Raw genomic sequence first — 25,079 nt, forward strand, 5'->3', positions numbered from 1 at the left:
CAGACTTTAAAAAAAATAACAAAAAAGGAATATTACTTGTTATCTAGTCACTATTGGAAACATATATAGGCCCTAATAATGAAATCCGTTGTAAATTATAACTAAAAGGTTACGACAATTATTGAAGTGACCACACACTTCAGCATATTCAGTACATTTTTTATTAATATTACGATTATTACACAATTGTTTTTGTTCTTATTTTTTTTTTATAAATGTTATTATATTACTTTTAAATTGTTATGCCAGAATTATTTTTCACAAAATCGAGGGCGGCAGCGAGCAGTGTGACTCATGCTAAGAGCTGTCACAGCATTTACACAGTGCGCATTTGTGGCTAATTAAACAACAGATAATAGGCTAATGGGTTTTGTGTTTGAGCACCTACGATTATATTCCTCTTCTTTCTGAAAGGGGGTTCACTGAAATACCCCACAGCAGAAGACCTATCCTTCAGTGACAGGTCTGGACCCCTATGGTCTGGACGGCTTCACCTGACTGACACCTGCTGTTGTAAAGTAGAGCAACATTGTGAACATGCACGATGCATTTCGTGAATTTATAGTATGTCCAGCATAGACAGTGTATCATTTCATTACATTTTATATAAGATTACATTTAATTTGCAGGGTTTTCTAAAAAATAAATGTCATAGGCTATATAACGTGCATGTTAATAAGTATTTATTTGAATGTGGTGTGATATACCATATATGCATATAATCAGGGGTTAAATTGGGCCGGGGCTGTCCGGGGCTCAGCCCCGGCACATAGGACGATGCTCTGACGTCATCACCCTCGCTCATTTGTCATTTGTTTAAGCCAGTGGCGTCGCCTGGCCTGGGCATCCGGGGCTTTAGCCCCGAATGTTTTTTCTGTAGCCCCGGACAATTCTCCCTCAATAATATAATACATTAACCGTGCTTTACGTGAACCTCATCATGACACAAGAGAGGGACGGCAGGACTGTAAATTCCCGTGTTCAGTGAATGCAACAGAGGGCATGACACCAGACCAATCAGAGAGTTGCATGGAAATAAACGTGTGCTTGTGTCATTCAGCAGCTCGGGGCTCTGTGTGGTGTGTGGCAATAGCGCATTTAGTGAGAGGGAGAGAGAGGAGATGATGAGAGAGAGAGAGAGAGAGAGAGAGAGAGAGAGAGAGAGCAGGAGAGAGATGAGAGAGAGAGCGCGAAGAGAGAGAGAGAGAGAGAGAGAGAGAGAGAGAGGAGAGAGAGAGAGAGAGAGAGAGAGAGTAGAGAGAGAAGAGAGAGAGAGAGGAGAGAGAGAGAGAGAGAGAGAGAGAGAGAGAGAGAGAGACTCTCAGGTGAGCTAAAGGACTCTCTTACCCCTTTCACACCAACGCAACTCCGGTTCAAGCTCCGTGCTAGAGCTTTTCAGGTTCGGAACCGGTACTTCGGTTTAGCTCCGGCTCTTTTCACACCGCTCAGAGACCGACTGGTGCTGCCGCTGCTGCGTCATGACGTCACAGTTTACGTCGCTGATTTTCTCCCCAACGGAGCTCACCTCACAACAACGGGCCGGGGACTGCGTTGCTTTTAATCATACGAAGCCAGATTAAATTAAATAACGACTTCTCCAACCTTATACTTTTCTCCAGAGTGCCGTGGTTCATTGTTTATTAATGTGTTTCAGCGGCATTTACCGACCGCTGCAGTGCTGGCTGCTCTTCCACGAGTGTATTCTCCCGTTAGCTCCGGGTTAGCTCACACGGCTCTAAAGTATTCACTGTCTGACTGTCACACAAGCAGCTGATACATATCCCCAGTTCCCCTTAAGTGAATGTGTGTCAGTCTGAATTGACGCTGTTTGGTGTCAGTCTGAATTGACGCTGTTTGGCATCACAACGCTGTTATGAAAGTTTCTCTGGTATAACATGGGTGATGTTAGCATAGCAACCGAAGCTAAACTGACTACTTGCTAAGCCGTGTTCTACAGGCACTTTTTACCGACGTATTTTTCATTATGATTCTACTTGTGATAGTCGGACATGACAACCTGTGCAGCCCATGTATTGATTCCATCCGATAGCTGCTATAATAACAAACAAAACGTCTGCCTGCTCTCCACAATGATCAATAACAGCGAACGGATGGTCAAAGTAAGGTACAAATAAACAGAATCACACGAAGCCTGGTTAGTGTTGCCTGACTTTATAAAGCGTGTTTTTTTTTTACAAGTGTGTGGTTGCGTTCTAGTCACTTTGCTCAGCACTACTGCTGGTTACAACTTTTATTTGCCGTACTCGCCTTAACTGTTATCTCAGGTTAATCTCGCCCCCCCTCCGACGTAAGCGTGACATATGCGGTTCTTGCTTCTACACGGACAACTTTTTGGTGCTCGAAACGAACCGGATTCCGGAGCTTAGAGGCTGCTCCGCTGCGGTGTGAACAGGAAAACCCGGTGCTTTTCAAGCACCAGCACCGAACCGGCCCCGAAACACCGTTGGTGTGAATGGGGTATCTGAGTGTTTAGATAGTTTACTTTAGTCTAAGTTATCTCAGTGGGTCTCAAACGGTTTGGTCACAAATGATTCAAAAGATTATTTCCGCGGCACACCTTCATATGATCATTATAGTTATAAAAAAAATAAAGAGAATAAAGGAAAAACAGTTATGAAATACTATACTGTATGGCAGTAAAACAAGAATACAGTTTGAAAGGGGAGTGATTTGTAAAATATCCTTAAAGAAAAAGTACATCTGTTTACAGTTCTGCTTTATATGGGTGTTGAGAGATGTATCCATAGATCTCTTAATGTTGCTCTCAAAGTGCACCAGATTGATGCTTTTAACTTCAATATTTAAAAAAAAATCTTCCCGGGGTAGCATCCCCCCGGACCCCCGAGAGGAGGTTAGGTCCCCCCCCCCCACACTCATAAAAAATAGCACTTTGAGCTGATTATCGAGCCTTCATTGTAACAGTCGCGGGTGTGTGCGTGTGGGGAGTGTTGCAGTAGAATATTCCACTGTAGCGCCGCCGCCGCCGCCACTGTGGGCTAAGCCCCGAATGTTTTCAGGTCCAGGCGACGCCCCTGGTTTAAGCCATATGTTAAAACATCTCTCCTTCTTAATATAGACTTTATTTAGGGTCGAAATGTGTTGACTTTACTTTAAAATAGCAGATCTCTGTGACAGGATATAGTTTTTCCGCTTAGTGAACGTGTGTCTCTGCTCCGATCAGGAGCTGCAGCACCGCGGCTCCTTCGTGCAGAGAGTCTGCAGCGGTGTGTGTGTGTGTGTGTGTGTGTGTGTGTGTGTGTGTGTGTGTGTGTGTGTGTGTGTGTGTGTGTGTGTGTGTGTGTGTGTGTGTGTGTGTGTGTGTGTGTGTGTGTGTGTGTGTGTGTGTGTGTGTGTGTGTGTGTGTGTGTGTGTGCAGAGTCTGCAGCGGTACCGCCAAACCCCCGACCCGTCTTGTAACACGGAGCCCGTTTCCTACACCATCAGGGCCGGTTCTAACCAATTTGCTGCCCTAGGCGAGATTTTAGCTGGCCAGATCGGTTTACATTTTAATAACCAAATATGTGAACATAACCAATAACATACCACAGCCAATAACAAATAAATGTAATTTATTTTATTTTTGTTGTTCATTCATATCTTATTTTACCTAGTTAACATTTATTTATGCATATTTTTTTATCTCTCCAGTTTTAAACAATATTTTTGGTTTACTGTCCTATAGTATACATTGAAATGATTTCAAACCTGTTTAACCAAATAATTATAAAGGAGTGCCTTGAAAATATTTGTTTACATAAATTGCATTTATCTCTCTCGCTCGATCCCACGCCCACTTTAGCTGTGAGCTGCGGACGCCTGATAAGCCAACACCACTTTCATCACGCCCGTCGTACAGGGCAAATGAAAAGTGTAACCGGGGTGAAAAGGGTGTTACATTTACTTAATTATGAATGTTGTTTGAAAGGCCGAAAATTAGGAAAAGCGCAAACAGTCAAAAAAAAAAGGTTTCCCTCCCAGAGCTGCCAGCGCAGCGCCTCCCCAGGTCTGGCGCCCTAGGCGACCGCCTATGTCGCCTATGCCAAAAACCGGCCCTGTACACCATGCTAAATGTGTTGTAAATGAGTTATGATCGATCATAATAACACAGAATTTGGTGATGATTAAATAGTTTACAGTGAGATTTACTCCCATACTTTTGGCCATACTCACGCAGCCCTACAAATTAATTGAGATTTCCACACAAATGTTCTTTAGCAAGTGTGCAGAGCAGTGTTGATTTAAAAAAGCAATTTGAAGGTTGGATATTTGTAAACCTTTTTTTGTGTATATATATTAATAATTTAAGATGTAAATTAATTCCAGTTTATTTGTAGTACTTTCTATTTTTATTGTGACATTTGGTGGCATCAATGTGTGCATTTGATACAGATAATGGAGCAGTTGCTTTAGGGCCACAGTGTATATCCCTTAAGGTCAAATAATGAGATCCTCGACCTCCGCCCCCCTCTCGCACCTCCACACAGAGCCCCCCCACATATCAAATCCCAATTTAACCCCTGCATATAATGTGTTTTTAAATGGCAACACTTAAAACACTTCCAATAAAATGGCATTGCTCACTCATTTGCTAAATGAATCATACAAGTTGATATTGTAAGTTTATCTAAGGTAATGCTGAATTATGCATATAACTGCAGTTACACAATTAGATCCTCAATTACAACCAGAAAAATGTATTAATTTCTGGCAAGATTATTCCTCGAGTGAGAGCATTTGTTTGTGTTAACCTGGATAAAATGTTACAATTGAATAAATGTGTGTCCAGTCCACTTATTGCATTTTGCTATAGGTAACTGATACCTGACAGCAGCAGCAACAGTATCAGCATCATCATGTTCCATAGCACAGAGGTTTCCATGGTGAGGCATTGTAGCATTTTTCACCTGCTGCAGAAGAAGATGGCTAGTACAGTAATGTAATGTGGCAGTGGTGGTATCGAATATGTCTGCCGTGGTGAAAACACTGATCCAAGGCCGTCCTGTGGGCAAAGACTTCTTCCTGTCTTCCAATATCCCATTTCTGGACAGGGACCGCCCGGATGCATTCTCAACACGTTTTCAGGAGGAATACAGGCCTTTTACTTCCAAGAAAGTAGAACCTTTTAGTCCACCTACAGCAGCCCAGGTGGACCACAAAGACTTGAGGCACATCAAGGAGTACCGGACAGACGCAAAGGAGTCCTACCATGCTCACAAATTGCCACAAATCACACGCATCCCAGCCTGGACCATGCTTCAGACTAACTTCAAGATGCAAACAGACCCTGGGGAGGAGGCTTTCCTCACCACACAGTCCCAGAAATTCTGCCGCCAGCCTTTCCAGCCCCCTCCCTCTCCCATCCGACAGATAGAAATCCCCAAGGCGATCCAGCATGCAGAAAAGCTGCCAGAAAGCACCAACCAAGCCTCCTACACACCACACAATTGCTGTCCTGTTTTAAAAGCCTCAGCCAAACATCTAGGTAAGTGACAACATTCATTATTTATTTTAGAATTTCTGAATAAAAATTTAAATACATATTTGAGTATGGATTCAGTGTCAAGCCATATTTGATTGACATGAACATGAATACAAACCCAGTTAGAAATGAACTGGCAACTAGTGTGTTCACATTACAAAATAACAGTGAGAATAGCTGTGTGAGTGTTTACCCATGAATTCCGAAGAAAGAATGCAATAATTAACTTTTTTCTCTGTAGCAGAGGGCTTTCCCACGATCAAAGGGGACAGGCGCCATCAAAGTTTGCTCTCCCACTACAACAACAGCTTCCTGGGAGCCTGGGGCAGAGCAGCTGTGCCTGTGGAAAAGGTAACAGCAGCAGTGTTGGACATGAGCTATCAAAGGAAACACTGCATGGCTTGAATGAAAAGACTCATACGATGGTTTTAAAAGTAAAAAAGAAAATGTATTACATAATGTACATTAGCACATTTTATTGGAAACAACTTTGGCACTGAGTCTTCAAACTGTACCAAAAGTCTTCTTTTACTCACATTCAACTCACATTTAGATATTTTCTTCAACTATCTTTTACATTTAAATTCCCTCATAATATCCATTTTAGGGGAAAGTTATGAACTTTTTACACCACTAAAACATAGTCACTATAGTTACTTTAAAGATTGGGATTTTGACATTCAAAACACATAATCAGCATATAAAATATCAACTATTTTCACAGGTTCAGTTACACAGCAGCAGCTAACGCAGCTCAACGTTTCTACATCCGTAACGATGCAGATCCCTCTGTGTTATACTGGTTTAGGCACAGGAGTAGGTTAAGAAAACCCATAACGTTTTATTATTCTGTTTTTTAAATATAACTAGTAATCTTTAACTACTCAGCAGTTCCAGGGAAGCTGACTTAGGTTAAACAACAGACTGAATAAAAAGGGTAAAACTAGAATGCAGCACATGCTAAGTGAAGACACTATGACCTGAAGTACCAGCAATGTCAGCTTTGAGTATACAACAGTGCCAGCAGTATGGACCTATTTATGAAGCTATCCGTGAAATGGGTGTTATAAGCACAAAACTGTGACAACTTTTACAATGTTTTTCCTCAGCACTCCGTAGTGGCTATGGGTGACCCTGTGAACATCGTAGAGAGAGAGACGACCCACGCTGCGTCATTCAGCTGGCCCACTGGCTGCAGGTCTGCAGCCTTTTTGCTTCTCTGGAAAAACTCCCACCATGGGACCCAGTTAACATCCTAAACACACAGACCTCAAACTCAGGAAACCATTGCTGTATAGGGCCTTTTGTCATCCTTCAGATCTTATTTCAGACCTTTATTGCTCTCAGTGCATAATTTGACTTTTGGTGAAAACATTGACATTTCATTGACTCAAAGTCCTCAAAAATCTGAAATATATAAAAAAATATATAATAAAATATTACATTTTAGAAATAATATTGCCAATCTTAGAAGCTCAGATTGAGTGTGTTGAGTTTCTTCTAACACAAATATAATAGCATATGAATGCAATTTCTTTGATTGTCATTCAGCCCACCTGTGCTGACGGAGCGTTTGAAGCTCAGCCTTGGAAGTCTCTCTCCGATATGGTCGTCCACAACCAGAGAAGCGTTCCCTCACTACAAGATTGGTGAGATTTAATATCCAGGTTTTTGCCCCCGGGTTTTCACTGTTTCTATCTGGCAATTGAGATCTATTACCTATTTTACCACAGTGAAGATCCCTTAGTTTAGCCCATTAAGTAATTATGTTGAGCTTTTAAATGTTACTGTTTGATCTCAACTAGAAAATGGTAAAACAGCTGGTGCTTTTTCAGCAATTGTTTAGCACATTACATTCATGAGATACATTTTTGTATCCAGGGTATCATCAGAATTAACTTTAGGTAACTCAGAAGATGTGTGTGTGCACAGTGCATATTTCTAACCAAGACATACACTGTTTACATTTTTACGATTTGCAAATGTGTTTTACCTAGAAGATCCAGTTGTTTTGACAAAGAGGAACGGAAATTACAGTTCCTTGCCCAAAGGGGACACTGATACCCGCCGCGACAAAGAGAGGATGTCTGTCACGACCAACAGAACCTCTTTCTATGATGTGAGATAACAGATGTTCTACATCCTTATTTGTTTTTGTATTTATACTCATTGGTACATAATTGCATTAATCATAAAGATTAAAAAAAAATGTCACTTCAGGTACATTTTGACCTTTGTATTCCTATTTTTTTAGACTTTGAAGTAGATTTCATTCAGTTTGTTCAGTTTAAAGTGTTATGCAGTGATGCTATTGTAACATATTGTATAATGCTGGCTGTTCCGCTGTAGCTGAGCCTAACAGCGCTTCCAGTTCATGTACCCGGAACTGACCTGATGACCAAGAGCCACGTACAGTTCAGCCCATCCCGTCTGTCGAGCATGTGCTACTCGACCACGGCCAAAGAAAACTTCAGCAAACAGGATGGAGAGCGGGCCAGACCAGCCATCCCGCTGCCCAGCAACATACTGAGTGGCGCAGGTGATTGATCAGTCGCATTTGTGTGTTTGAAAGGGGGTAAATGAAGATATTAAATTAGTTTAATCTGTTTTGCAGAACGTGACTTGAACCCCAGCACCACCAAGTGTGATTACCTCCCTGTGAAGGCCAGCAGACGGACACCTTTTCCGTCACAGCAGAGGGTGAGAGGTCACAAACTTAAATCAAAAATGTTACCACTCACCTGTGTAATTTTATTAACAGAATCAGCAGTGTAGTAGATCCATAATATTTGTTTTTAGTTGTAGTAACTGTCACAGCAAATAATAATGTTGGTATAGTTCAAATTGTAAAAAGTGTGTTAGCTAAATAAGTACCTCCTGCAGCAGTTTATTGAATAAGTAGTTTGCACATTTTGACTTCTAATGCTCTTGAGAAATTGGATGTAATGCATCCCAGTCTCATGTGATCCTTTTTTTCCTGCATAACTCATCATAATGTTATTATTTTGTCTGCTTCTCTTTCTGATAATCTTAGAGCCACCTCAGGTTCCCGCTGGCCCATCAGTACTTCCGCACCATCCACAGTGAAGAGTACACTGCCAAACCGTTTGTCTTCCAGCGTTCTGGCCTCAGCCAGTTAACCACCAATTTTGTCATACAGTAACTGAGAAACACGCCTTGGTGCTCTTGTGCTCTTCTGTACTTTTTTGTCGATTAATAATCATAATAGTTAACTCAAAATCACACTGTTCAAATGGGCATGTAATCTGCTGCACAAACAATACAACATTAACAAATACTACACTGAAGGTCAGGCATAATGTAATACTAAAAAGACCAGATTGAGCTTGATGAAAGCTGTAAATTGTAACACAAATATATTTTCTCTTATCATCAACCTGAGCAAAGAAGTAATTACATTTAGCTTCTTTGTTTGACTAATTGTAGTGCCTCCAGACATCCAAAGTCAACTAACTATTCTATTGGGGAAAAAGGATAGGGATATGTAAATAAGCTACTGTCATGTTTCTTATATTTCCAAGATATCTTTGAAACAACCTTAAAAAGAGGTGTGATATTACATGTGTGTGTAGAACTTAAACACTGATCCTGTGAATCACAGCTCATCAGAACGTGAAACTCCCTCCACTCTGTCATTATCCCTAAGTGTTGTGTGTTTTTTCAATGTTTGAGCTAGAAAAAAATAACTCTTCACCCAGAACAGTACAGGTTGCATCATAGTGTGAAATGTTGAAGCACTGTGCAAGTGCACCTTTAGCAAGTTAGGTGGCTAAAACATAAACCAAAGCCTTGCCTGTCATATTTAGGCCATGGAGAGGTGACTGTCCTACTTCTACTCTGTTTACACTGTCAACACTAACTTCTAAAAAGAAGGTTAGCTTCTGTGTCGTAGAAAGATTCGTATCCCCTCCTTCAAGGATGATTGACCACACAACTTTCTGAAAACAATCTGTGTTGTAGCAATAACACAGCCTTGACCCAAAGATGCAGGCCCTGCTGATAAAAAAAAAAGTTGGCAGGCAAGCAGGTGTAAATAAACTGAATCTGGAGTTCATCAACCAGGTGAAAAGGCAGCATTCTCGGTTAGGAGCTTAAATATGAGCTTAGGTCCAAGAGGTATACAGCTGCAACAACATGGTTAAGTTAAGTATCCAGAATCGACCAGATACGTCTTGTTTGATTTGCCTCTCAGTTGTGCCAAGAGCCATGAGATTTTCAGCCAGATATGTTAATTTAAGACCATGGAGTTTATGAAACTTTCATATTAATTGACTGAATTAATGTAGTTTACTTGTGCACCTGGTCAATTGAAATCAAATATTTTTCAATGTGTAAGTATGAAAGTTAGGCAAAAGGACATGCTTCTGGATCATACCTATGGCCTTGCTGGTTTGAACGATACTGCTATAAACGTTTGACCAAGATACATGCAAAGGTCTCAACAGAAATCTTAACAATATGAGCACAGTATAATGTTATTTTGATACAATATCATAAGTTAAGGTCACAAAGTATATGTCTTACTGCAATGCCAGTGATTTGATTTATTCAACATATGGAGTTTTATTATTAAGCTAATTGTTGCTTTCGAGTACTAAGGCACGTGGTTTAAATAAAACAAAAACAAAACTGAGGTGATTCAGACTTGTTCTCATATGTGTAAGCTTTTTTTTGGTCCTACTACTGTTTTTGAAAAATTCAAGTTTTTATAAATTGTATTTATGATAGTTATTTATTTAATCACAGACGTGTATGATCTGTACTTTATCAACAGTTTGCATATTGACCATAGGATTGACCATATAAATAATGACAAATTAATTATAATAAATTACCAGTGATTAAAACGTTTTAAACTCTAAAAAACAAGCTGCCTTCAAAATAAAAGTCTACGTCAAACACAGATGGAGTCAATCTTTTGCGTATTTATATCACCACTTTCTATGACATGATTCCTATATGCCAAATGTATTCAATATTCTGCTCATATACAAATCTACGCATAAACACAAAAGGACAAAGGATGAAATCAGGTGAATTAAGGTGGACATGCTTTTAATTTGAAGGGTCTAACCGGAACCTCACCTTGTGATGCTGAGTTAGCTGACGTGCAGTCAGTCCACGCTGCTCTCCTCCTCCTGCTGTCGTTATAAAGGCTGGGCTTCCTCTGAACATCCAGTCGGAGTGAGCACACGTTTTGTTTTTTCTACCGTAAACCTCGGCTTAAAGAGGACCTCTACGTTGCTCCAGACCTGTCGGTGAGTTTTTTTTAAATAATATAGACGTCAACTCAACGTGCACTACTCTATCTATAAAACGTAGTCCCGGATCTGAATCTTGATTGGCTGAAACTCGTCCTCAGCTGTTTATAAAATACACTTAAACAAGCACTGCCGAAAATATAAATATAATTAGACTCACAGAATCATATTGATATAACTCAGAATATATATTAATGTTTTTAAACATTAAATGTCATTAAAAAAAATGGCATGCTAATTATTTGATTACGAATCGTGACTCATAATGGTTTTATTTGTTTATTTGTTTATTAGTTAAATGTAAAAGATAATTTTCATTTAAAGAGGCTAGTATACTGTCATTATTAAGTAATCTCTTTCTGCAGTATTTCTTTTAACCACAGAACAATAAATACATAATTAATAAATAATTTGCTTTACATTTTGTAAAAACAACAAACAGATTAGGCTACCCAGCAGTAGCTACTCTTGGGCTGACCCTGGCATGTCTGGGACCCTTCAAAGGTGGGGTAGGTAAGTTTGAGAAACCGACTCGAGATACACTTTTTGTTATATTCCATGGAATGCTCTTAACATCCCGAAAGCAATGAATATCTTAAGTGCTTTGACAAAAAATCCATAAAAAAAATTCATCTGCGCCGTAGCGCTGTAAAAAGCACGACCAATCATTTTAGCCGGCCCGGCTAAAATAACTGGATGGCCGACCTGCCTGTCAGCCTTCCATCTGTGCACAAACTTATCTCGTGCCCTCATTGGTCATGTGCGCGGTGTGTGTTGGAGGAGGGGCTCTGTAAGGAAGTGGCAGATTTTTTCCGGCTGTGTATTTTCAAATTCTAGCGCACTCGAGCTGGTTTCTCCAAAATTACCTACCCCACCTTTAACAGAACCACCCAACCCCACCCTAAAAATAAGATCCCTGTGATAAATAACAAAAATGTACAATATGTTCTGTTACTTTCCCAATTATTTGTAAAAAGTTAATAAAGGATTTCATATATAGGCCTATTATTTGCTTGTCCTTGGTCCCCCTCTGACTATTTGCAGTGTGTTTTTAACAGCAATGGAAACCAATTCCCAATACACACATCTCTACTATACACAATGGGTATTTCTTACAGCTCCCAAGCTTATCAAACTCTTTATTGTCTCCACTCCAGGAATGACGTTGAACAACATAAAGTCTTTCAAGCTGGAGCTGGATGGTCCAGCTGATGCAGCGTTCACCGGAGGGGAGCTGGTGTCCGGCCAGGTGGTCCTAGAGCTCCGCAGGGACACCAGGGTGCACTCCATGAAGGTGCAGGGTCGAGGGGTGGCCATAGCACACTGGCTGGAGAACCGTGGCATGAACTCAGTCTATAATGACTACACCTCCAAGATCACGTACTTCAGAAAGAGACAGCATCTGATTCGAGGTCAGTGGTAAAGGCTGCAGATATATGGTTAATAGTACTCTTCGTGTTTATTTATAGTCACTGTGTTTATTTATCAAGATAACCACAAGTAAAACCCAGCTGATTTGCTGTAACTGGCGTGTTTGTTGAACAGGTAACTTACTAAACTTGCCATATACTGTTTTTAATTGTGTCCTTCATTTCTATATTTTGAGTTTAGTTTTTTGTAATTTAGCAAAAAGAAAAGCAATTTATTAGAGCTAGTTCAGTGAAGAAAGCCAATCCAAAAGCTGTGCGAAGGTGACTAAATAAACTATTGAGTAGATTTAAAAAATGTCATCCCCTATTGTATCATATTCTTGTAAGATATCATCCATCTTTTTAAAGCTTTGCTGTGATATACATAGTAACAGAACATCAGCATGTATGGCAGCTGGTGGATGTAGAAGTTCTCTTTCTAAATTGAATAATGTGCAGAAAAAAATGCTGATATGCTCTTTCATGTGCCAGCTGGTGGCCACTGTGTCTTGTAGTTGCTGCAGTTTGCAAAATCAAGCCACCTGGGCCAAATTTGTTGCATGGAAACCTCGGAAAAAAGTCGACACTGCTCATCCAAATACATCTGCCAGATAACCTAATTCTAACATTAAACACAAATCCATTTGTGCTGAGTTCAAATAAACACTACTGGTTAACTCAGTTCTATGTTGGACATAACATTCTAAAGTGAGAAATTCCCTGGGCGTGGAAAGCACAAGGCAGCTTAAAATCAGACAGGCAGAGAATATAGGCCATAGAAGGTGAGTAAATAAACTGTAGACAGTGGTTACTGATTTATCAGATGCTCTGTAAACAGTATCCCCGGTTGACTTCCCAGTCTGGTTGGAAAGGTAAATACGAATGGTGGTGATATCTTGGATAAAACAAAATGTGTGTTGTTGCTTTAGCAGAATGTTCAAACAAGTTTCAAATTGCAAATAAAGGTGCACCAGGCAGGTTTTCTATTTTAATAGGTCAATTTCAGCTGAAATCACACACCGTGGTTGGTTGTAAGAGGGACGAGGCGTATCACGTGTAAATGTATCATTGGTGCTCGGGTTGACTGCGTGAACAAGCTCACAGGCTTTGCCCAATTGATTATCCATCTTTTTTTAAATAAATTATAAAGAATGAAATATTAAACATTTCATTTGCCAGTTACTATCAGTAACCAGCGCTGATATTTTTAACTGATGCAGAAAAGCAAGCTAACATTTAACTTTATAGATTACCAGTAATCGACTGTTAATCAATATTTACATTTAGTGTTAATTTATCTATTATTTATCTCAGTGATTTTGCTTCTTCATCCTCTGCCCAATTAAAGTTTGGTGTTGCTGTGGTTGTTTTGAGAAAATTGCTTCAAGCCCTCTGATTGGCCCATTGAAACAAGTAACCTGATTGGCCAATTAAAACAAGATATTTGATTGATTAATTGAAACAAGCCATCTGATGGCCAATTGAAACATGGCAATTTTATGATCCACTACATCAAGACATTTGATTGGTCTATTGAAACGAGCCATCTGATGGCCATTTGAAACCCAGCATTTGATTGATCCACTACATCAACACATTTGATACGGTTTACTTCCAATAGATTTTCTTGGTAGTCTCTACATGTTACATGTACCTACCATATTGTATACATCTAGGACAAACACACAGCAGGGACTGTGTTCTAGGTGGTGCTGTTGAGCCTTTTGCCATGACCATCATCCTGACCCCAGACCCTAATCATACGGAGAAACGCTTCTGTTGCTATGAAACAATACAATGTTGAAATCAACAATATTATTTCCAAATCAAGTCTGTTTCTGGATTGTGGACAGGTACCACCATTAGAGAGCTTGGTGCTGTCAGTGTGTTTGTGGTCTGAGCTTTAAATGTCTTTCAGACCGACATTCTGTAGACCAATGTTATCTATAGAATCTGTGAAGGAAATAACAGTGCCTTTTTTGTTTTTGCAAAGCTTCAGCTTCTCATGTATGTTTCAAATCCCTTGAGGAAATAAATCTTGTCATATTGATGTTTTGTTTTTATGTGCAAAGCAATAGGATAAGCAGTACATTTTATGTTCAAAAGAAGAAAAAAGGATGCTGTGTTTGGTTCTATTTACATGGGACATTAAGTTGTGAGAAAGTGAAAGACAGAGGGTGAAGGAAGGAAAGAGTAAGGGCCGGGAGCTGTTTGAAAAATGCAGCTGTTGCCGCGGTTACTAGAAAAACAACACGTGGCTCCCCATGGCCCGTCCTCCTCCACCACACAGCTGCTGCTCTCCATTCATTTTACAACATGTTGTCGCTTATACCTCATTTACCTTTCTGTGTTTTTTGTAAACATTTTAAGCTTTTTTTCCCCCACTTTGTTTTAAAGGCAGGAATGTATATGTCCGGTTTCAGAAAATAGTTTGGCTGTGCATTCAGGAGTTCAAGTTTAAGAGCTGGGAGTTGGAGAAAAAAAAAGACATATCTCTCATGCAAACCCATCTAAGAATAACACTTTATCATGCCCAACTTTGCTCTTAAGTATGTAGTGCCTCAATGTTAATATTTTGTAGCAATGTAGCACACTCAGCAGTAGCTCTTTTAGTGAACAAAGAGAAATAGATGAATGAATAAGTTTACTTTAGTCTGCAGCAGTAGGAAAGGGCTTTCAGCCATGATTAGGGTGCTCATACTGAGTCATCTGCATAGCTGTAATGTTTATCAGGCCCAAAGTTGTGTGTAGACACCCACATGTTCATCTTATCAGGTCCCAGGCAGGGAGACAGAGCCAGGCTGCTGCTCCCGGACACCAGCAGGTGGCGTGCTGGGCTGTATTTCTCCCCAGGTCAGAACTTTCTGGATATCATTCAGGAGAAAAACACCAGTGATGCAAATTGGACAACTGACCTCCCAAAATATGTCATAATTCTGCTGCTTATTTCACCCATTTTTAGTAGAAGGAACCAATTTTACTTGAGGAAAGGAAAAGCCCTTTGTACTTTCTACTTGTATTCTTACCAGCAAGGAGTGAATTAACAGTGAGGAGATTCTAAGTTGGAAAGCTCTTGCAAATGCCTAACTTGATTATTCTTCTATTCCAATTTACTTTAAGTCTTTTCCCAGAATCACACGCATCTCCAGTTCAGTTCAGGCTGTGTAAAAACATTTCCTTACAGCTGTGCACATTGCCTCATACATAACCAGACGGTGGCACTGGAGAGCCAACTTCTTGCTCTCAGGGAACAAAGGAGAGTAAACAACTTTGTTTTTCTCAGACCAGACTTGATTTTTGTTGCAAGGACTTTTAAATTGAATGACAAGACTAACCCAGTGGGGAAACGAAGCAGTGTTTGTTTGGTTCATTGATTGCAGAATTTGCAAGAAAAGTCAATTTGCTCCAAATTGTCTTTGTTTGCAACTGTTGAAAGTGACTTTAATGTGTTGTGAAAAGGCTGGATGGGTGCTATGATTCAATACACGTTGCATACATTTTAGTTATTCTGGAACATGTCGTTTTTTCTGTGATGTGTGTGTTGTATGCTTGTATCAATCTATCATTGAAGTTTGAATGACTGTAGTTGTTTATTCATACAGGGATCTGCTGGCATAAATTGCATAATATTGTGCATAGCTGTGTGTTTTCCATATGCTGTGTAACGGTATGTCAAAAGTGACATAGAAGAAGTGGAGTAAACAACTTTGGTCCACAATGAAACTATTTTTCTCTGAGCTGAGCAGGGCGGATCTCTGCCAGACGGAGGCATGCTCAGAGCCTGTTTTCTTCGAGAACCTGTAACTATCAATCACCAGCAGGCCCTGTTTTCCTCTCTGCTGCCTCCACACCCAGTCTGTATGCTTATTATGTTGCCTTCAAGTTCGGCGCGGAAACTTGATAAGTGAGAATTTTACTATAAACCTAAGTTCTCAGGACTGGACTGTCAGCTTATTTCACTCGTCCCACACAAAGTTTTTGAAAGTGTGATTTACTTATGGAAAAAGCTGCTGCAATGTTTGTTCTAACTCCCAAATCTCTAATTGAAACTTTCTTGATACGTTTTGTTGTTGATTTTGACCAAACAAAGTAGCCAAATGCAGTTGGATATCCCTTTTTACAAGTGCAGCACTGAGAAGTCGGTATAATGGAGGAGCTCCTGAAGGCAGCATCAGCCCTCAACCCTCTCCCTAAGCCTTACATAAAACAATCCCGCCCACTTTCTTAGCCTGCAAATAGGGCTGCAGACTGAAAAGCACTTCTCAGTTTGAGCTTTAAACAAGTGAATACAATTAACCTGCAGTCTGAAGATCCACTTCATAACACTTTTGATATATTGCGGGGAGAAGAATAAGTGAATCACTCACTTTTGCTTTCGAGAGGAATTACATAGCCTGCAAAAATGATTTTCGACAAGTTAAAAAAGTTTGACATCGTCTTCGACTCTCCGGAGGTGGACTGTCCTCCGGTGTTCAGCAGCGGGGACGTGGTGTCCGGTCGGGTGGTGCTGGACCTGTCCGGGGAGAGTCGGGTTGAGTCCCTGAAGTTGCACGCAGAAGGATTCGCTAAAGTGCACTGGACCGAGTCCCGGTCCGCCGGCTCCAGCACCGCTTACACCCAGAACTACAGCGACGAGGTGGAGTACCTGAACCGGAGAGAGGTGCTGCTGCAGGCAGGTCAGTCCGCTGTGCAGGCGCGGGGATGGGGGGGAACCTGGAGGAGCATCCTCTCTGTAAACTTATCAAAGTGTCGGCTAGCATGGGGATCCAGACCTCTCATTGAGCAAATGCCAAAAGAATGAAACGATAGCAGTGGTGTTTTTGTCACTGGTCTAGTTGTTTGCAAACTGGGATTTTTGTTTTTTGTTATGATTTAGAATGAGAGTTTAACGGATCATAAACAGTCTTGCTTTTTTGTGCTGCAGTCAAGTTGTGACTTGTTTTTGTAGTGCAGTTGTTTTCCTCACATCTGAGATGTTTTTTGGCTATGTCTTGGTTTTTAAACTTGTTGCTGTTGTAGATGCACAATTGACTGGATCATTTAATTCTTTGTGAAATAAGTCAAAATGAAGTTTACCTGTTTTTAGGGAGTTAAGAGATTGGGTTTCTTTGTTCATGGCCACTTCCTTGAAGAAGTAAAAGTCCAGATTACAAAAAAGCTCAAAAGATATACTAAGGTATATGACTAAATCATTGCATGTGACTGGTAGTTATTTATTCTGCAGTAATGTTTTTTTGCCATAACTGAAATATATATGTATAAAAACATTACAATATAAGATGAGAGCAACAGCTGCTTTATACCTCTTTCTCAATGTGAAAACATCTGTTGAACGAAATGTTCTTACACTAGACTTCTCCTCACTCGAAGAAACTCCTGGGTTGTTTTTCTCCACAGCTATGTGGGGGAGCCTCAGGTTTCTGCCTTCATTCATTGGGCACAGAGTTGCTCCAAGTGTCGACAGGAAGTTCACAGTCAAGGCTTTTTCAGTTTTATCCTGAAATGTTCAGTCAATGTTTGATTTCCTTTATACATTTTGTTTGCAAGATAAAACAAAAACAAATTATATTTAACATTTGAAGGTTTTTTTTCTGGTGTGCACAAAACCATACAGCAGAAAGCTCAAAACAACCCACTTGACCCATTAAGAGGATTAAACCGGGATAGCTTTGTTATTTAAATCAAGAAAGAGCCTCCAGCTAATAAAGTGACACAAAACACGTCGAGTCTGTTAAACACAAACACGTGTTCCTGGACCTGTGCAGCAGGAGAGAGGAAAAAACAACCACTGAGACGGCTATATAATACAGCTTGAGGAAAACATGTTCTCAGTCAGCACAATAGAGCAGGATCCGCCCCTCTGAGCAAGCACAGAAGCCTTGTGATTGCATAGAGAGATTTCTATTTGAACAAGAGTCATGCTTTTAAAGACCTATTTTTACTTTCCCAGAAAATCAACCTTTTCTAATCAATGTTTGAACTAGTGTCTAGTAAAATAGTTTTATCAGCACTTTGTTTACCTCTTCAGATGAATATACTGTAATGTATTCTTGTGACTCACCTTACTCCACATTTAACACATTTGATAATCAATCCCAGTAAAGTTTGAGAAACTTTTCTTATTTAATAGGGCTGAAATCAGTATAACATTTCTTTATGTATGCTTTATTACACCAACACAAAGGAATTGGTAATCTAGTAATTGTTGTCACTCTAATGTCCGGTACTCTTGAAAGGAAAATAAATAAGCCAGAAGCAAAAACAAGTGTGTGTGAACAGTTACTCAATATTTAATTTTCTCCTTTCCTCAGATAATGGTGAAGTTACCGTCCTTCCTGCTGGCAGACACGAGTTTCCATTCAGCTTCCAGCTGCCTGAGGAGACGCTGGTCACCTCCTTCGAGGGAAAACACGGCAGCATTCGTTACTGGGTCAAAGTTAAGTTGCACAGGCCATGGGCCACCGTCAGGAAGATCAAGAAGGAGTTCACAGTCATCGAGTCCATTGACATCAACACGCCAGCCTTGCTGGTGAGAATCTCCACCTTCACATTTTGATTGTGTCATTACACACTTAATGGTTTTCTGGGTATTTTGAGGCACTATGCTCATTTGTTTTCATCATTCCCAGGCGCCACAGGCTGGAACGAAGGACAAATTGGCACGTGCATGGTACCGCAACTTTGGACAGGTGTCTATAACTGCAAAGATCGACCGCAAAGGCTACACACCAGGTGAGAAGCTAGCCCCTAAAGCAACTCGCTCTAAAAACACAATCTTTATGGGCCATTTTAGAAGTGAATGCAATTTCTAACATACCTTCCCTCTCCGCAGGTGAAGTGATACCTGTCTTTGCGGAGTTTGACAACTGTACCTCCAGATCAGTTGTGCCCAAAGCTTACATCACTCAGACGCAGACGTTCATCGCCCGCGGCTCCATGAAGCAGAAGCGAGCGGTGGTGGGCACGCTTTCTGGTGATATTGTAGGAGCCAGATGCAGGGAGACGTGGCACGGCCGCGCCATCAAAATCCCACCTGTGGGTCCCTCCATCCTGCAGTGCCGCATCATCAAAGTGGAGTACATGCTCAAGGTGAGTCCAGTCAACACTGACTTAATTTCTTAGGAATGTAAAAGTTATATTCCCTCTTTTCATGCTGCACGTTGCAAAGATGTCACTAAAAGCTCTCCTCTTTTCCTCACACCAGGTTTGTGTTGATGTTCCTGGGACAACCAAGCTGTGCCTGGAGCTGCCTCTGGTCATAGGCACCATCCCTCTTCATCCCTTCGGCAGCCGGACCTCCAGCGTCAGCAGCCAGTACAGCTGCAACCTGGAGTGGCTCCGCATGGCCATCCCCGAGCAGCCTGAGCGTAAGTGTCATTTATTACTGCACTGATTTTCACACAGACATCTGTTAGTTAAAATGTGATTGAAAACCCAGTTCTTAAAAAATATTTTTTTACACAAGCAAAGTAAAAAAGCAAGTTAAACAGTGTATACTTTCCATTTGCTTTTTTTCAAGAAATATGCTCTTCCAAATCATTGAATTGCTACTTCTCGCTTTTCAAAAGGCCTTTCTAACTGTTTGTGGGCCTGCTCTCTTTAGATGTTAAGATCACTGACTGACAGATGCCAACCTGTATAAACAAAGATTTCGATTTAGCAGAGATTCATGTTGGATCAAAACACTGTTTGTCAGTGCAGAAGGCAGCAAATGTTAAGTGGGTTTTCAAGAGTCTTAACTGCACTGATGACTCAGCAGCTTAGTGTTTGAACCTGTGTAGTTCTGTTTAGTCAGACCAGTGGACTAATCCTGCTTCTTTCCCTGCAGCCCCTCCAGAGTACAGCTCTGTGGTGACCGAGGAGGAGGCCGAGCAGCGCAACAATGCAGCGGTTCCTGCATCGCAACACGCCGAAGACCTGAGTGGGATTCTGGAGCGCCCCCTCATGGCTTTTGTCCAAGAGTTTCGCTTCCGACCTCCGCCAGTGTACTGCGAGGTGAGTCACCAACTGCTGGAAACAACATCCACCTACACCCAGGGTTCTCTCAGTTTAATTGGCATATATAAAGGCTTAGAGAGAAGTATTTTTTGTACATATGTCAGTGGGTGTAGGCAAAATGTATCACAAGGCTGAAGGTTTTGCTCAGAGAAATGCCTATTTAGCCTTCATCTTATGTTTCTTTATTTCCATTTTCTGCAATCAGGTTGACCCCAACCCTCAGCCCTTAAACATGAGACCTCGCTGCATGACATGTTGAACCATGAGCCCTGACTGAGCGTCAAGCGACCTAACTTAAAGAAAAGAATCAAGAGATTTCTCTTCTCCTGGATTACTGCTCTCTGATGATGGCACCTGATCCCACCGAGTGTCGTGGAGAGAGACTGGAGCGCCACGGAGAGTTCAGGAGACGGAGCTCACAGGAACTGGATGTGTGTGGAAGACTTCGTTTCACGTCCATAAAGAAAAGTGGACATTTTTCGATTCTGTTACAAGAAAAATAACTACTCCAAATCAGTTCCTGTTCTCCCCAAGTGATTTATGGCTCCTTTATGAGAAGCGAGCTGTAAATACCTCCCAATCAATGATTCCCTCATGTGAAGTGAATTTTGTGATTTAAGGAGTTTTGGACATATTTGTGGGGAAAGATCACTTGAAAATTGTCAGGTGGAGAGTTGAAATTGCAACTGGTGTTCAAATGTTCTAAAAAAGCACTCTTTATAAGATGATTTATTGTTATCCTCTTTGATAAGCGTACAGAGAAAAGTGCAATCTTAACTTTTCAACTCTCCTTGTCCTGGCAAGCTCAGCAGATCTTAACAACCTACAGTGCTATGCATTGTGTCGGTCATCAGCAGGGAGCCTGTGATGTCTACTGTGACATACTGTATTTGAAGGTGTGAAAGTGGATCAGTCAAGTCAAGAAAGCAGTTGTAGATGAACTTTATGCATGCAGGTCACATTATGTAAAAGGGAATAATAAGTATGCCTTAATTAACTGCTGTCGAAGATTGCATGAGAGTTTCAGGGAGTTGTTCTCTCAAAGAGATTAACAGCACTGAATGTATTCTTCAAGAACTTGGAACAAAACGGTTGGATTGTATGTGTATGAATTCCAAGAGAGGTGTTGTGTTAATGCAAGGCTTAAGGCACTGAAGTGTCAGATAGCTGTGGTTGTTGTTGATTTTAGCACAGTGATAAAATAGAAGAAGCAGTTTGTGTATAGAGCTGCAATACGCTCGTATATTAGCTCTCCCAGCTGCTGAGGAGGAGGAGATGGAGACGGAGACGGAGACGGAGACGGAGACGGAGACGGAGACGGAGACGGAGACGCTGAGCCACGTGGTCTGAAGCTTTTGATGGGAGCCAGATGCGTTGGTGCTGTGGGGCGCTTTGTAACGCCTAACCAGAACGCAGTGCTCAGCGTGCAAGGCCAGCCTTAAGCTGGAGATGCCACTGAAATGTCTGGACAAAGAACATTCCAAAAACTGACTGGAGGATTATGTGTTTGTTCCTCAACTTCCAAAAAAAAACTGTAAAAGTATGAACAAAGTCTTCAGGGTCAGCTGTGTGACTTCTGTGGCATGCACTGAAATATATTTTTATACAAATTGTTCATTCACAATCTTACCAAAGTTTTATAAACTTCTTTTCTAATAAAAAAGATTAAAATAATGTTTGCACTCAGTGTTTTCTTTCAAACCTTGACTGGTATGTAAACTGTACACACGTCTGTTTAGCAAGTTGCGTGCCAGTGGATTGGTACATCATGTTCAAGAGTGAGTTAAGGGCAGGGTTCATTGGAGAAACAAGCTAGAATCAGAGGATATTAAACAATAATTACAGACTCAAGTTGAGCCTCTTACAGCTTTAATAACACACTCTTGTTAATCCTGTTTACTCCGCCACACAAAAGGAAAAGGTGTCAAAAGGTATTTCTTCACACCATTGAATCTGTCAGATTGCTTTCAGCTCTTATATGGATCTCATTTAGTTTCCTCTTGTACATTTTGTACTTGGTTTACATGAATATTCAACAAGAATCAGTTATCTTTGCCACATGTAAACACACAACATGTACTGGAACAAACAAGCAGCTCAGGGAAGTATACACGATGTTACACAAAGCTTTAAACACGACTGAAGGCCTTCTCTGGGGTTTAATCAGTGAATCATCTTAAGGAGAAAGTTAGAGAAATGTGCAATGTGGAGGAAACCAGAGAGTTTCAGTTAGAAGCCTTTATACTTTTTGTTGTGTAGATTTTGCCAGAACTTTAGACCATTACTTATAAATGAAAGTAAACAGTATCTGAGATTGTATGTTCAGCTACTTTATCATGCAATAGGAAACTCAAAATGAAAGTAAAAGTTTGGTCCATGTTGATCAAAAGGAAGGATGGTATTGCACCCAATTGAGCAATAAACTACCCTGTGTACACAAACACATTGAGCACTGTCACCTGACAGGGGATTCTCAGGAGGTGCTGATGCAGCATCATATTAAAGCTGCCATGATCATAGAAATGACATTCTAACCAATGTGGAGAAGAACTGGCATAATAAAATAGTTAATCATAGAACAAAAACAGATTTTATAACTCAATTTAAAATCAGTTACCTTTGTCGACTGGCCTCAGACATGGTGAGTAAACACAGACTGATCTCAGTCTTTGGTATTAGTTCTCAGACCTTAAATAAAAAGTAATAAATAACAATTAAATCAGATTTAGTGCTGTAAAAAATGGTATCATGCATCGATTTTGGTGGTACACAATTGCTATACTAGCTGAGAAACACTCCTGTTTAAAATCCCTTTACCATCAAATAACACACAACACAACATAACCTTACCAGTTAAGGTTTCACTTAGCTCTCTCAGTATGAAATGAAGGCATTTAACCGTATTCTTATTTGCTGGACACAGACTGAAGGGTTCTACTACTTGCAAAGCAGAATGTAGTATTCCCCCTAGTCATAATGAAGTGTAACTTAAAATGACTACCATTAACCAACTACGACCCTTTTGTATTTGTATCTGACTGAAGCAAAGAACATCCACGTGTCCGACACTCAGAGGTCGTGCTGGTGTTCACCGCAGCGACCTTCAGTGACCTTCTCTGTTTTTTATGAAGGGACTCTTCCACCAGAGAACAGATGTGATGACACAAGTAAAAAAAGAAATCTCCTGCAACATCCACCGTGTTCCTGTAATCATGTTTTGTAATGCTTTTTAATTGATGCTCTAAGTTTGAATGAGTAATTTAACATTTTAAATGGTTTGTTACCTCGGTTGTTAAACCTGCATGTCTGGTTTAATTATAGCACGTCTCCTCACATCACTTTGAGCTGAGTTAAAATTGAGGTGAACCACAGAACCAAAACTACTTGTAATCTAACAGATCCAATTCAAAACAAAAAATAAGCCCACATCTATTTTACAAGGCAGTACATGACTTTGTTTGTTCTAAATCTTCTTTATTCAACTTTGTTTACATAAAACATATCTGGGTTTGTATCTGGAATTTGTAGCTGCACCTACTATGACCATTTTATATGAGCATCATTACGTTTTATTTGATATAATCCTGCAATTATGATCTCTAAACCAATTGCTCCACCTCAAACAACTGAACGATTACTTTTACTTTAATCCAAGCATGTCATTGTGACACCCACAGCCTTGCTTTAGCAAAAACAAAATCTGGGGAACATTGAATGATAACTGGGTCAGTGATGTGCTCCAAGACATCTGCACATCCTGTTTATCTCCCAATTCACAAACACGCAGAAATACTTCCACTCGAGAAAAAACTAACCTCGACCAACAACAACCTTTTCAAGAATTATTTCAATGCTAAATTAAGATAACATAGACAGATGAGACTGATACAGACAAAGTGTTTCAATTCTGGACACGTTTTAACTAGTGCAGTGCCTCCTCAATCACTGGTTACATTACTGAGGAACAATGAATTACAAGCTGGTTGCTTCGAACAAACTGTAAACAAACAAGCCACTGAATGATAGTTTGTGTATCCACAAAAAGAACACAAATGTGTAAACAACCTCCCTGAGGAAATTATTACTTTAGTTCAAGAGAGTAAACAGTTCTGTCACAGTTTTAATACAGCTTTTTGAAACATGTCTGTCAAAAGTACGCTTCCTGAAAGAGTGTCCTCAGTTGTGTGTATGCCCAAAGGATTCCGTGTGTAGTTTTCAACACACACACAAAGATACACTCTGGGCATTATAGTCAACATTTTCATCTTCACCACATTTCAGGATGTAGTTTTGCTGACTGTACAGTCTGGCTGTTTCATCAAGATGTATTTTGGATGTTGCCACCCGTGAAACGTCAACATTATTAGTCAGACTAAACTGTCTTTAACAATAAGTGCAAAAATAATCACATTTAGTTGGTTCTATCCTATTCTATTACCCTTTTCTGTTATCATGCAATGAGCATGGTAGCTGCAAGCTAGGCAGACTAGTTTAACTTTAGCTTGATGATATCATTATAATTTTAAAGTGCTCTGAAGCACATAGATTTGAAGCTCATTAAACACAGATGCACTTAAACATGGAAATGACGAAGGAGTTTGTGGATTTTAGAATGATAAAATATTGCTTTGCTTTTGGAGTCTTCGGAAGAAAATGTGTGTATATAACAGTGATTCAAATATAATATGAATACAAAATGTACCTATTTTCCTCACCTTGCCCTTTGCTACAAAAACTTCTCATTCTAAGAATCTGATTGTTTTTTATGTTGGAAAGATGCAAAAAATAGTACCTATGATTAGGTGTTCAGAGGCCTATACTACGAAGCTGGATTTTCGCTTAGCCGGCTAACTTCAGGGAAATCTCGGGCTTTCCGGTCCTACGACGCTG

General features: G+C 40.3%; 2 protein-coding genes across 5 annotated transcripts; both read left to right on the forward strand.

Moving 5' to 3' along the window:
- The first annotated feature begins 4,577 nt into the window (after positions 1–4,577).
- Positions 4,578–10,381, forward strand: LOC117495619. Of its 3 annotated transcripts, none has more exons than XM_034146984.1 (8): positions 4,578–5,503; positions 5,742–5,851; positions 6,610–6,698; positions 7,052–7,149; positions 7,498–7,619; positions 7,850–8,039; positions 8,115–8,200; positions 8,535–10,381. In XM_034146984.1, the coding sequence occupies exons 1-8, from the start codon at positions 4,984–4,986 to the stop codon at positions 8,661–8,663; spliced, it is 1,344 nt and encodes a 447-aa protein (XP_034002875.1). In that variant the 5' UTR covers positions 4,578–4,983; the 3' UTR covers positions 8,664–10,381. The 3 variants fall into 3 exon arrangements, with proteins under 3 accessions (XP_034002875.1, XP_034002876.1, XP_034002878.1); XM_034146985.1 differs by having other exon boundaries at positions 7,501–7,619; XM_034146987.1 differs by having other exon boundaries at positions 5,745–5,851.
- A 314-nt stretch (positions 10,382–10,695) lies between these two features.
- arrdc2 (arrestin domain containing 2) lies at positions 10,696–21,863 on the forward strand. Of its 2 annotated transcripts, XM_034146989.1 has the most exons (8): positions 10,696–10,779; positions 11,940–12,194; positions 18,503–18,720; positions 18,821–18,923; positions 19,024–19,280; positions 19,396–19,558; positions 20,020–20,186; positions 20,395–21,863. In XM_034146989.1, exons 2-8 carry the CDS (start codon positions 11,942–11,944, stop codon positions 20,446–20,448), a joined length of 1,215 nt encoding a protein of 404 aa, XP_034002880.1. In that variant the 5' UTR covers positions 10,696–10,779; positions 11,940–11,941; the 3' UTR covers positions 20,449–21,863. The 2 variants fall into 2 exon arrangements, with proteins under 2 accessions (XP_034002880.1, XP_034002879.1); XM_034146988.1 differs by lacking the exons at positions 10,696–10,779; positions 11,940–12,194 and adding an exon at positions 16,421–16,867.
- Positions 21,864–25,079: the final 3,216 nt, after the last annotated feature.

Source organism: Trematomus bernacchii, unplaced genomic scaffold (genome assembly GCF_902827165.1).
Source record: "Trematomus bernacchii unplaced genomic scaffold, fTreBer1.1, whole genome shotgun sequence".
NCBI classification, from domain to species: domain Eukaryota; kingdom Metazoa; phylum Chordata; class Actinopteri; order Perciformes; family Nototheniidae; genus Trematomus; species Trematomus bernacchii.

Bases quoted from the DNA above. Each gene is read 5' to 3' on its own strand.
- arrdc2 (XM_034146988.1), top strand. From the start codon at position 16,594: ATGATTTTCGACAAGTTAAAAAAGTTTGACATCGTCTTCGACTCTCCG. The intron at 18,924-19,023 runs GTGAGAAGCTAG...CCCTCTCCGCAG, and splicing joins CCGCAAAGGCTACACACCAG to GTGAAGTGATACCTGTCTTT. The intron at 19,559-20,019 runs GTAAGTGTCATT...CTTTCCCTGCAG, and splicing joins CATCCCCGAGCAGCCTGAGC to CCCCTCCAGAGTACAGCTCT.
- LOC117495619 (XM_034146984.1), top strand. From the start codon at position 4,984: ATGTCTGCCGTGGTGAAAACACTGATCCAAGGCCGTCCTGTGGGCAAA. The intron at 5,504-5,741 runs GTAAGTGACAAC...TTTTCTCTGTAG, and splicing joins AGCCTCAGCCAAACATCTAG to CAGAGGGCTTTCCCACGATC. The intron at 6,699-7,051 runs GTCTGCAGCCTT...ATTGTCATTCAG, and splicing joins AGCTGGCCCACTGGCTGCAG to CCCACCTGTGCTGACGGAGC.